The sequence below is a fragment of the Periplaneta americana genome, chromosome 14 (genome assembly GCF_040183065.1).
Source record: "Periplaneta americana isolate PAMFEO1 chromosome 14, P.americana_PAMFEO1_priV1, whole genome shotgun sequence".
Lineage (NCBI taxonomy): Eukaryota > Metazoa > Arthropoda > Insecta > Blattodea > Blattidae > Periplaneta > Periplaneta americana.
In genome coordinates, this window is record NC_091130.1 from 62,151,755 (window position 1) to 62,165,721 (window position 13,967).

At 33.7% G+C, this 13,967-nt stretch overlaps 1 protein-coding gene across 12 annotated transcripts in view; it reads right to left on the bottom strand.

Annotated features, from left to right (window-relative positions):
* Positions 1-13,967, bottom strand: part of LOC138713365 (activating transcription factor 7-interacting protein 1-like) — a 222,334-nt gene that overhangs the window by 22,439 nt on the left and 185,928 nt on the right. For 9 of the 12 annotated variants that reach the window (XM_069845410.1, XM_069845420.1, XM_069845417.1 and 6 more), the window contains 4 exons: positions 9,072-9,315; positions 6,015-6,196; positions 1,500-1,601; positions 1,152-1,260 (listed from right to left, as the gene is read on the bottom strand). In XM_069845410.1, the coding sequence (XP_069701511.1) occupies positions 1,152-1,260; positions 1,500-1,601; positions 6,015-6,196; positions 9,072-9,315 (637 nt within the window). The remainder of the gene's footprint in view (positions 1-1,151; positions 1,261-1,499; positions 1,602-6,014; positions 6,197-9,071; positions 9,316-13,967) is intronic. The other 3 variants (XM_069845421.1, XM_069845419.1, XM_069845416.1) reach the window with 1 other exon arrangement.

Genomic DNA, 13,967 nt, shown 5'->3' on the forward strand with positions numbered 1-13,967 from the left:
TCTTGAAAAATTTTGATAGGACTGATATTTAATGAGATAAATGAGTTTTAAAATTAAAATAACTGCCATCTAAGGCCATGTAATGAATTAAAAAACAAATGACTTCGTCTATAAGGGGCCTTGGACAGCAACAATCGAAAGCTATGAAAGATAGCCTACAGAGAATGTTTCTGTGTTTGTATGAAGTAATATCGGAAGCTAAATTAACCGATTTGTATAATTAATTATTATTTCACCATTGGAAAGTGTAGTTTCTCTAGATGGACATAGTGCTATAATGTTATTACAGTAACTTACGATATGATATGATATGATATATGTAATGTAATATTATATAATATAATTTAAGTTATTTGAAGGGTTCACAACCATAGTGGGCCAAGCGCCATTTACTGAATACGTAGAAAACAAGGGTTAAAATTAAGTTATTACCATAATTCAATGGAAACCTATAACAAGTAAAATAAAATATACACATTAAATCTAAATGATGTCAATCTTCATTAAACTATGGTTGCATGTAATAAAAATTAAGAAACAGGTTAAAAGATTTGTCATTGCACCAAATGAGTGTCTCTGGACCAAAATGATCGCATTTTAATTATGTGGATGCAATTTAAACTAAGTAACATATTAAACGATTTATCCTTCTATCAAACACGAATGTTTCCTGGATCAAACGTCCTATTTTAATTATGTAATTACTTTATATTTATTTCTAATGGGTGCAGCGGAGCGCACAGGTACGGCTAGTATTCACTATATATTTAGCTAATTTGTGAAGAAAAAGTATTAGCAAATATTAAAAAATTGTGAACAGCGTAACTTCCCAGTAGATTAGTAGTTATTTGCGTTCAAACAAAACAGATATTTTAAGGGCTGTACTGTAAAATTTACTTTTTATAACATAATGAAAGTTCTTGTTGCTTTTAGACCTTTAAAATGCTTTGGAATCAGATTCTTCCATTCTTACTACTTCGGATACATATCACAGAATAATGAAATACCATAAACTCAATACCTACCAAGTCATTTTATGACTTGTAACATAAGAAATGACAAACTTATGTCACTGCAAACTCCTTTACAATTAATATCTGTTCCTTTATCATGTGTTGATTTCATTAGTGTTGTAAACTACTTATACTAACCTGACGCTTGCTGAATAGGGACAACAGTTCCATTTTTGAACACTAGTGTAGGAAGTTGATTCTGCCGACTGGAAACACTCATAACACCTGGACGAACCTGAAAATCCACCTTGAATAAGGAGACTATAGATCAGACACATGCACTTTCTTAACTTGTAAGTTATTTAAAAATATAAAATTGTCATTAAATTTAAGCACTATCAGCTTTATATATTACAACCAAAACAATTAAAAATACTTTGGTTGGAATACTTATTATTAATTCACTTTGTTTTCATTCTTAGATGAAGTTAAATTAAAGTAACTGGATTATATGAGATATGCAGACATTAGATTTTTTAAATTTACCTGTGATGCAGAACTTGCAATTAAAACCTGACGTTGCTGAACAGGCCCCCCAGTCGTTGGGACGAAGTATGCTACCCGTGAAGTTGCAGGTGTTGGCGCAGACTGAACAGCAAATATGTTACAATTACTACAATAATATGCAGCAACTTAAGAAATTAAAATGTACTTCATTCATTCTATTCTTGCACCTAGAAACAGACTTAATAATGAAATTTGGAATAATATTAAAAAAATGTAGTACCATATTTCATACAAATAGATCGGCAGGTATATGAATCACAGATATGATTTACTGATTTAAAAAAAACAGCTCTTCTTGCAATGTTAAAGTAAAGGTAAGCATTCACTACATCGTATCGCACTCATCGGACGAATAGGAAAAAGACAATCTTTGCTGTAATTGTTATGTAACCGCGTTCACTACATCGTATCACACACACTGCCTCTCAGCAAATCTGTCCACATTTCTCAGATGAGCAACTTTTCCGATGCGTGCGTTCATGGCCTTCTTTAATAAATCAATTTTAATTGGTCAACTGTTACTATTATGTTGTGCCATGTTCAGTGTCGCGCCAAAATGGCAGACGGAAAACTTATTTCGCGTGTAGAAAATTGCGAAGAATTATGTAATTTGAAGCGTTCCCATTACAGTAATCAAGTCATTTCTTACATATATATTGTGTAACCAATATTTCTTTCGTTTCTTCCTCTTCAATTAAGACGCATGAAGCAATTACAAATTCTTATTTGCTGACAGACGTAATTAATAGACCTAACCTCAATGCTTCTGTTTTCAGCAAGTCAATATTGTACAACGTCATGTTTTAAACAGGTGATAGGGGAATCCGATGAGGCGATGAGGTGAAGCCGTTACAGTGAATGCACTGCACTTAAAATATCCGTTGTGTGCGATTCGTACTAGGAGTGCAATATGATGTAGTGAACGCTCACCTTAATATTACATTTTCAGTTATTAAGTACAAGGAAAAAGTATTTTAAAATTAAAACACAGTTCATACATGTGTTCTAAGTTACAGATTTAAAAAAAAAAAGAGCATATAAATTTATACAATAGAACCCCGGTAATTCGAGCCCTGGTGTTTCATGGTTCCATGTAATTTGAGCCAGTCTTAAGGAAATAAACATTTTACATAAAACTAGAGTAAAATCCTGTTTTATACACTGTCGGCATTTACGTTTTTCGCACTTATCAATGTGTTACATTTTTAACTTTCTTTCAATTTTCTATGTACAATACAGGTAAAACTGTCCCACTTAGGGTTTTCGTTCATAATGCACAGAAATGACCCTGTCCTCAGACTGGTAATGCATTTCTATTACAGATTGACAGGTACCATTAGGTTTCGAGGAGTGCACTTGCTGTTTCTTTGTTGTCCCTTCACTAATTGGGATCACATGTCAATCAGTTTTACAGTGCATACCATCCTTTCAGAAAAATATTGTTGCAGTACAGTAATCTGTACCCAGCGACAGTGGTCACTAAAATACACTTAAGTAAAAATACACATTTTAAAGCAATAACAGGCCGACCGTTGTTGTAGACGGTACTGTAGTGGCAGGAGTAAGAGAAAATTGTGCCATTGAATGTGAAACTGCAGGCTTTGAAAAGACTAGACAAAGGAAAAACATTGAAAAAACTTGCTGCTGAGCATGGAGTTTAAGTGACAGTTTGAGATTAGCATACAAACAGAGACGAAATTGGGAAGTTTTCATCTAACAAGTGTTCAGGTATTTGATTGTTTGAATGGAAGTCAATGAAGAAATCTGAGTACAAAAAAACGAATGAAGCTTTGTTTGTTTGGTTTACTCAGCAAAGACATAAATGAAATCCAATTTCAGGGCCTATTCTGCAAGAAAAAGCGTTATTTTTTAGGAATGAATTAAAGGAAGGTGAGGACGATTTTACTGCAAGTTCAGGATGATTGGATAGGTGGAAGAAGTGATACGGCATAAGGAGCTTGAAATATGCGGTGAAAAACTTTCTGTGGATTCTCAGACTGTTACACAATTTTGTGAGAAATAAAGAAAAAATTATACAAGAAGAAAATCTTATTCCTGATCAACTGTATAACTGTGATGAAACAAGACTAAATTATAAAATGCTTCCAGCTAAAACTCTAGCCTCAAGAGAAGAAAAGGCTGTCCCGGGCTACAAGAAATCTGAAGAGAGGTTAACAGTTATTGCTGCATCGAATGCAAGTGGAGACCTTAAACTGAAGCTACTGGTAAGAGGCAAGTCTGCTAAGCCTAGAGCTTTAAAAAACACCACTGCGTCTGCACTGCCCATTACATACATCCACCAAAAATCCGCTTGGATAGACAAAAATATTTTTAAGAAGTGGTTTTTTTTGAAGATTTTGTTCCAGAGACCAAAAAATACCTAAAGAAAAAGTGCTTGCCTTCCAAAGCAATCATAACACTTGACAATGCTGGATCACAACCTGACGAGAAAGAATTACAATGTGATGGTATTCGTGCATTGTTCTTACTCCCAAACGTGACGAGTTTAATACAGCCCATACCATGGTGTTTTATAATGCTTGAAAAAAAAAAAAAAGTATTGTCATTGTTTGCTTCAGACGCTTCTACAAACAACAGAAGGTGAGGGAACCATCAAGGAATTTCTAGAAAAAACTAAGATAAAAGACTTAGTTTGTTGGATAACCGATTCATGGTCTGAAATAAAGGCGGACACACTAAAAAAAGTCTTGGAACAAAATTTTACGGGATAAAATGGATACTAACAGTACAGACGAAGATAATCTACCTTTGGCAGAACTGATGAAAAAGCTTGCTGGAATGAGAGTGAGGTTTCAGAATGAAGACAGTGATGAACAGTTTGAAGTGACCGATGTTGCAATTGTTGAAATGATAAGTGAACCTGCTGAAGACAGTGGGAATGAGGAATTGCTTGAAGAAATTCTACCAGTGGTCACTCACACCGAGGGTTTGGCAGCGCTAGATGTGGCATTGCATTACATTGAGCAGCAATCGGAAGCTACTCCAACTGACACCATGCTTCTTAGAAGATGGTGCGACATTGCTGCTAAAAATGAGAGTCTATTTTAAAACAAAGGACTCTGGACAATTTCTTTAAAATGTAACTTGTGTTTCAGAAACTAGGAAATGTTAGCCCATATCTAACACAGGTATGTACTTTAATGTTTAATCTTAATTGTGCTTATTACATATTTATTTATGATTTACCCTTTAATTTAGTAATATTTCCGTATAACCCGAATTTTTTGTAATTCGAGATAGCCTCAGCTCCAATTAGCTCGAATTACCGGGACTCTACTGTATATGAATTTGTTACTCTGAAGAAAATGTTTAGTTATAGGTAATCAATTTCATTTAGAATAAATTGATTATATTAAATATCCATAAAAATATAACATACAAACTTCAACATTTTATAAATTGACTTCTTAAAGATGAAATCCAAATGCATTAGTGTAAGTTCAAAGAGAAAATTAGTAAGTCATACTGAATATTTCGTATTTGGTGTTGTGTGTAATGTCTTTCCTTCATTAATAAATTTCCACTGGTCTCATCTTCAATCTCACAACAATAAACGTTATAATCTTATTTAATGACATTTACCTGAATATAGTGTTGAATTGGAATCACAACGCAACACAACATAACACAACTGAATTATATATTGATATTAATACCGGTATTACTAATTAATAATTACGTTCAAATTTCACAAGCTAGTTACTTCCATTTCATCAGTTGCCTTCACTGAAACCAAAATTACTGCTGCCAACATAACAGAAAATAACTGCAAGTCAGCATATTGATCAGTACTCGAAATTCGAAACAAAGTTGGTAAAAGAAAATTCAACCTGACATCTAGAAAATCACTATAATCTACTAGCAAATACAGTAATAAGAGTTTCACCCTTAGGATATTAAGTAAGCTGATCCGGACTATAGCAGAGTTAAAATTTGAAGTGCGTGAGAAATACCCAATAAATTTTACCTGTGGCCATATTCTCCAGGGGAAATGTTCTTTATGTGCCATCACTGTCACATTTACCCATCAGTTTTATTTAATCTCCAAAGAAAACCACATTACAAATTTTAATCATCCTTAAAATTTCATCATCTCTGTTTGGTTTTGAAACTGTTCCAATAGCAAGCATGGTGGTGTGTGTCTGTCTTACATACATATGCCTTCACTTCAGAAATGATATCTATTTTTAGGGTATGTTTTATGAGATGTTTTATTATTACAATCTCTCAGTTTTATTTGGTTGTGAATTATTTAACATCTATGTTATGGATTGATTAGCACTTTTTCTAGCTGCAAATACTGTGGACCTGAATTTAATGCCTAATAGTTACATGAGAATTTACCTCTCTTCCCTGAGGACAAACATGTGTCATTGATCTTGTAAAATCACGAAAATGTTCCCTATTTCAAAGAGTGAGATATTATTACTTTGCATTCTACTTAAATCCGTCTACACTGTAAAATATACTTACAGAACCAATAAGAGTAGTAGTCGTTGAGCCTGTGAGTTGATGTGGCTGTACAACCCTGATACTTCCTGTCTGGATGCCACTACTACTACTGATAGGAAGTGGTGTTGTGACACTGCTTGAAGACACTAAATTGGTTGTAATAGTGGCTGGTGTAGGCATAATTGGGCGCATAAGTCCTGCAGCTGAAAGTGTTGTGTAATGTTAATTAACAACATAACTCCAAAGAAATTAAACACATCACAAACACACAATTAATAATTTCCTAAATTTTAAGCTACTTTGAGCTCTGTAAACCCTACAAATTTCCTAACAGTTTTGTTATTAATTTAAAAAAAATTCGTGATTACTTCATCGGTTTTCGAAACTATGTATCAAAACAGTTGATGGCAGGTGAAATTAGGATATTTAATATAAAGCATTATTTGTAAGTGTGTTTAAAGAATAATTACAGATAATACCATATATCCGTGAATACTCCACGCATATTTTTTCTGGAATTTAGCAAAGAGAAACTGAGATATGCGCATTATTTGAAATAAGGTTGGTACCACTTCACCTCAAACACTGGATTCCCTTATACTATAGTGTTGTCCAGCCTTGCGCCTCAGTCTGTGTGGCATAGAGTTGGACAACACGATTCTTTTTCAGAAGTCAATTCCAACGATTCTATTATATACAGTAAGGTAAAAGGTAAAGGTATCCCCGTAACATGCCATGAAGGCACTTGGGGGGCATGGAGGTAGAGCCCCATGCTTTCCATGACCTCGGCACTAGAATGAGGTAGTGTGGTCGGCACCACGCTCTGACCGCCTTTTACCCCCGGGAAGGACCCGGTACTCAATTTTATAGGAGGCTGAGTGAACCTCGGGGCCATTCTGAAAGTTTGGCAACGAGAAAAAATCCTGTCACCACCTGGGATCGAACCCCGGACCTTCCAGTCCGTAGCCAGCTGCTCTACCAACTGAGCTACCTGGCCACCCTATTATATACTATTATATACAGTATACAAATAAATTCTAATGATTCGTTCATGATTCTTCTCACTCTGCGATTCCTACCATTCTTTTAAATCGTCAATGAAAGACTCACAGAACTATTCCCTTTGCAAACCACGGGTAGAACAAAAATGTTCTACATCTCGCAACAGTTTGTTCACACTTCCAGTATTTCTGAAGAGAATAATCACAAATCTGATTGTATTGAGGGATGGAACTCTTCTACCAGGAAAGAGTCCAGCAAATAGATCTCTTACCTTTCTCAAAGAATTGTTTCCATACAGTTCAATAAATAAAATCTTTCCTTCTGTAGTATAATAATTCATTGTTTCAAGATTAATGCTATCAAACAGAATTTTAATTGGCAATATTCAATAGATAGTCTTCTTTCCTACAGGGCCTACTAATTTATTACATATGAATTCCACTTTAAAATTTTTATACATGAATTTCTTATGAGAGTGTTAATTCCCTATGTACTATAGTTTGAAATACACATGCTATATATTAGTGTTGTGGGATTCAGTTGATTAATCTAATCGATTAATCGATCAATTTCTGTTGTAAGATTAATCGATCAAAAATATTTAATAGAATAATCAAGTCAATTAAAATTAATCGATTGTAGTTGATATTAATTATTATTTTGTTAATACAAGCTCGTACTAAAAATTCCGACAATATTTCTCTCTCGAAAACTGCTTACTTAAAAGCACAATAGTACTGTTATTTTCTAACTGTAAACCAGGTATCGTAGGAAAAATCTTTGCACAAACACTTCAGTAAGAGATGGAGATATGAGGACAGTGACCTAGTCTACCACTACTGAAAGTTGAAACAATGCGAAACCCATATGAGGACAGTGACCTAGTCTGCCATTATTGAAAGTTGAAACACAATGCGAAATCCTTAAGTTTTATGGTTTTCCAAGAAACTTCCACCTTGTTGTCAGCTCATCTTCCTAGCACATGAAATACATACTTTTCTGGGATTCGTCCCCCTCATCCTTTATAAAATAGCCATGTCTACACTGTGTGCAAGTAAGAGTGTAACTACCTTCTCTTCTTTCTAAAATATGGTAATTCGATTGCAATAGGGGGCCAGTCTTCTGTTTCGACTGCTGTAGTTTTGCAGTTGCAGTTTCTGTACTGAGTTTGTATATGAAGGTTGTGTGTTTAGTTTGACAAAAAAAAAAATAAGTTTTCTGTGGTTTGTGAAAAGTATAAACTCCATTACGTCATATGAAAATTTGAGACTAAACTCTGTGAAACGTTTGGATTTAAATTGAATGATCATGGAGAAGTGCTTGACAGAAAAAAGTTTTTTTGTGTTTAGTGATGCAGAAAACATTGTTACTAAACACACAGCGCCACTTAATTCGGAGCATGTGAATGCACTCACTTGTTTAAAATCATGGATGAAGCAGTATTAACTAGGTGAGTCTTCATACTTTTTGTTATTTATGTTTGGCTCAAAAATTCCCGGAGAAATTGACACAATAAATTATAAGCCTCATAATAAATATGTTAGTAAATAATTAAAATAGTTGTTTTGTAATATAATGGTACAATATATACAGATATATTATAACATTTAATACTTATGCTTATCACCGAACACAAGTTAAATTTAACAATAATTGTGTATTACAGCATATTAAAACGTTTTTCAATTTGAACAAAACTCGAAATTCAAATAGTTAATTGATTAAATATTTTGATCGATCAACAGCACTACTACATATTTTATATTTTGCTCTTAAAGCAGAGGGAGTTCTTATATGCAAGGGGATATAATAAGTGAGTAAATATACTACCAGTACATGTAAGGGACGAATCAGTTAGAATGCAATATTAAAAAAAAATTATATTAAGTAACTTTCCATACAGATATGCCAATTGTTATCATATGTATAACGTGATGTACCTATCCTAGTTAACATTAAAGTCAGATAAATCTGAATAAAGCAAACTACTTTCCAAGAGACATGAAAGAAATCATTTCACATAACAAACAACTGTCCATATTTTGAATATAAACAAATAATAATAATCATACTTACTAGCTTTAGCTCTGTCCTCCTCATCTGTCAAGTCGATAACTTTAAGGTCTGAGCCAGATTTGTTTGGTGGATATGTTGTAGGCTGTTTTGGTAATTGCCTGCTGTTCAATTGAGATGCTGTAGCAATTCTCAAAGTGCTGGTAGTATTTACAACTGTACTGTTAACAGTATTGATGGTACTGGTTAATGAACCTGTACTAATGGCTGCACTTGCTGTAGATGAGGGAGGTCTGCCAACTGAAGTCTGTAAAACAAAATAGAAAAAGTTCAGTCATGAAATCACTTATACACTGCAAGTATGTTTGTTAAAATCAATCATAAGAAAAAGCATTAAATACAGTAGAACCCAGATTATCATTCATAATCTGATTAAATGACATGTGGATTATCAATTTTTTTTACGCAAATTTATTTTTAGCGTCAATGTCTCAGAGTAGAGAGTGGAGATGTTGACAATATAATGTACAATGCTGACTTTAAGGCTTGTACTGATAGCTACCATCGAGCAGTAAGTCTTTATATCAAGCAGTGGTGTAGCATGAAATTTTGAGCAGGGGAAACTAACTCAAGTTGTCTTTCATATACAGTGAAACCTGTTCAAATCGGAACCTGAATAACCCGGAATCCTGTCTATTTCGGAACAATTTATTGGTCCCGGCGAAATTTGTATGTATTATGTGTAATTTTTCCTGAACAAAACGGAAACTGTCCAATGCGGAAAGGGAAACTGTCTGCTACTGTTCAAAATGGAAACAATATTTTGGACACACACCATATTTCGTAACTATATTTTGAAACAGCGTGTAATTTCAAGGAATATATGACATATGTAGGTCACTAAGATAAAAACAAGTTTTCTTTGCAAAATTCTAGAGGGTACGAGGGTGTGTTGGCCTGTCGGTCATAAATTTTATTACCCTGTTGACTAGGCAGACGAGTCCCTTCAAAGATTTTCAATGCTTCACACCCGTATACTGTCGTAGCTAAACAGAGCGCAAGTGTAGTGATTTCCAGGTTAAAAAAAATAAATAAATAAATAAAATAAAAAAAAAAAAAAGTTGCATAAAATGTGGCATTAACATTAAGTGATGAAGTAAAAGTTATCGAGATAAAGGAAAATTAGAAACAAAGTCTATGTGAAATAATATTGAAGTATAGTTGTGGAAAACTCAGGTGTTACACTTTAAAAAATAAAGATCATAATGAGTGAGTGGCGTGCGGCCAATATTGGTGACACAAAAGGAACCAGAACGCAACTCTTTATGTGGAAATAAATGAACTGTTGTGGGAGTGGGTTCTTCATGACCTTTCAAAGAAAAAGCCAATTTCTGGATCTGTTCTGCAAAGCAAGCTATTGAACTGGGAAAGAAATTAAATAAACCAGAATTAAAGGCTTCTAATAGATGGCTTCTAGTCCAATTAATTAATAACGTGCAGTGATATGCAGTACAGTATTAGAGTATAGTGTTAGATATTAAATAGAATAAGATTAGTAAACTTTAGTAACGTTTAATGACTAATGAATGAATTACGATAATATTTATACAGAAAATGAGATTTTTAATCAAGATTATTCACCAACGTAATAAGCAGGGAAAGGATTTATATGTAAATACATATTTACTTATAAAGCTAATATAATTTATATTTTGCATTATCTTTATGTTTCACAATGTGTAGGGTTGAAAAATCCTACTTTTATTTTCCATATTTTTCCATATTTTAGAGTTTAGTACATATTTTCGTTAATTTCCATATATTTTCCATATTTCATATAAAACAGTCCGTATTATATTAGGTTTAACAATAAAACAAAACAAAATTCCATTAACTTTTAAAAATACATTTCAACAATAGAGATTTAAACACATGTTCAGTAATCCCTTTAACATCAGAGTTATTTGAAAATTAGCAGTCCTATCAACAATGGGAAAGTAAGTTACAAAACTGTATTAATTTAATTTAAAATTTTTAACAGACTTCAGTTGTGCAGCTCAACAGTTAAATGCCAGTCAGAGTACACATAGGTTCAGTTTTGTAAATCATACTATAAAGACGGTAAATATGCCAAAAGTACGTCATTCAGTCAATTTAAAATCAAAACTAACAAGTTACATTTCAGAATTTAAAGAAGATGGTTTATCAACTGACAATAAAATATTATTTTGTAATTTGTGTCAGTGTGCAGTATCATCTACACAAAAGTTCCTGGTGCAACAACACATTACAACTAGTAAACATCAGGCCAACAAACAACTAAATTCCAAGCAGAGACAATTGTTTTTAACACAACCAACAACATCGAATGTAAGATCTGAGTTTAACATCGACCTGTGCCGTTCTCTCATCTCTGCTGATATTCCTCTCTACAAACTAAAGAATAAGGTCTTCAGGGAATTCCTTGAAAAATATACTCAACATACAATCCCGGATGAGTCAACACTTAGGAAGACGTATGCTCCATCCATCTACGATGAGACAATACAGAAGATAAGAGATGAAATTAAAGATAGTTCAATTTGGGTTTCCATTGATGAGACTCCCGACAAAGAAGGTAGACTTGTTGGTAATGTAGTTATCGGTTTGTTAAGTGAACAATATTCTGAACGAATTCTTTTACATTGTGATGTTCTAGAAAAGTGCAATAACAAAACTATAGTTAAACTGTTCAACGAAGCTATGGGTATCCTGTGGCCAAAGGGTATTATGTACGATAATGTGTTATTCTTTATTAGCGATGCTGCCCCTTATATGGTCAAAGCTGGACAAGCATTATCTGTCGTATATCCTAAATTGACTCATTTTACTTGTGTGGCGCATGCATTTCATCGTGTGGCAGAAGTGGTCAGAGACAATTTCCCTAAAGTAGATTTGTTGATTTCATCAGTGAAAAAAGTATTTCTCAAAGCTCCCAGTAGAGTTAATGTGTTGAAAGAAATGTACCCTGAAATTCCATTGCCACCAAAGCCAATTTTAACTAGATGGGGTACATGGCTAGAAGCAGTTGAATATTATGCCGAACATATAGACTCTATTAACAATGTTCTCCTTGCATTGGACTCTGAAGATGCAGTCTCAATTGATACTGCGAAAACAGTTACCTGTGACATAAGTGTGAAGAATGACTTAGCTCACATTCAGCATACATTTTCATGCATCATAAAAACGCTCAAAAGTCTCCAAAATAGGCACCTTTCACTATCTGAAAGTTTTGAAATTATAAATAGTACTGTGGAACAACTGAATCGTGGTAGAGGTAAAGTTGCAGATGCAGTAAGAGCTAAGGTGGACACTGTACTTTCAAAAAACCCTGGATATGAAGAACTACAAAAGGTTGTTGCTGTGATGAGTGGTGAATCAACAGTGAAGATTAACTTGGACTTATCCCCAGCAGACATTGTGAAATTGAATTATGTACCAGTTACTTCTTGTGACGTCGAACGCTCTTTTAGTCAGTATAAATCTATCCTCAGAGACAATAGAAGATTCACTTTTCAGCACTTGAAAGAAATGTTTGTAACCTATTGTTATGGTAACAGACAATAAAAATTGTGTTTTGTTGAAACTACATTGGAAGATAAGGTACGTCCATTATATTTTTTGTTTAGTTTGATTAAAATGTACCAATATTTAACGTACATAGTCATTTTTTTATAATTTTAAATCCATATTTAATTCCATATTTTGGTAAAAATCCATATTTAATTCCATATTTTGGTAAAAATAACTACATATATATTTACATATTTCATATATTTTTAGTCCATATAAATCCGTTCCCTGGTAATAAGCGACAGAAAGCTGATTTAATGCGATGAGTGTTAAATGGAATATTTTGTACTTCTTGCAGTTTGCAGCATACCATTTTGTTTTTCATGTATATGAATGACAAAATATTCCATTTTAATGTCACACCTGAATAATACGGAAACTTGTCCACAACGGAAAAAAAATTAGGACCATGTCACTTCCGTCTTGAACAGGTTTCACTGTATAAGGAAACATACTGCAAAAATAGTCTTAAAATAAATAGTAGTCGGTGTCAAGTCAGCAGTCCGAAGATTGGTTGGAATCTCATAAGTAACACCAATAAGGCATCACCTCGGACGGTAGTAAAATATGATTTCATGGTTTACACATATCTCTAAGACATAGACACATATGTATAATTTAACATTAGCTCACTCCCTGTCATATTTAGAGAAATCACAATATTAACGGTCAATAGATACAGTGTTAGTAAAATTACGTCAGTCAACGTTAAAATTTTTACCAGAAGATTATTTTTGACTACATAAATTAGTGTCAGGAACTGTTATTTCACTCATTTATTATATGAGCCACAGTGCACACTAACACTTCAATGAAACAACTCACGAAAGGGATAACTCGGAAGCTAAATTCTTTCCAATGCCAAAGCTAGCTTCTTGCGACCAAAGTAGTTTAGTAGAAAGGGATGGAAAATCTAAGGGGTGGGTTACACAGAAGAATGCGTGAAAGAAACGAGTCTCTGGAGGGGATTGGAAGCTGGTGTGTGCAGGCTTCATGTTTACTGCTGCATCACAAATCATCCTGAGCTGCCGCATCACAACATTTAAGGCATAAATATAAATTGTATTAAAATTAAAAAATAATTTTGTTCATAAACTGCAGGTTTATTATGGAGTTATTAACTGGGTAAGCTGAGCTTTTTGGCTTACATTGACACTATGCCACTGATATCAAGTACACTTCAACTTCAAACAATACTTTATTCCCAAACATTTCGCCATTAGAAAAGTGTAAATGACCACAACATCAAAACAGAAGGTAATAAATATGCAGGAAAATGTGACCAATCTCTTCGTGACAATGTGAGCAGGGAGTGTAAGGAGTAAGTTACGAAAATGTCCTTTT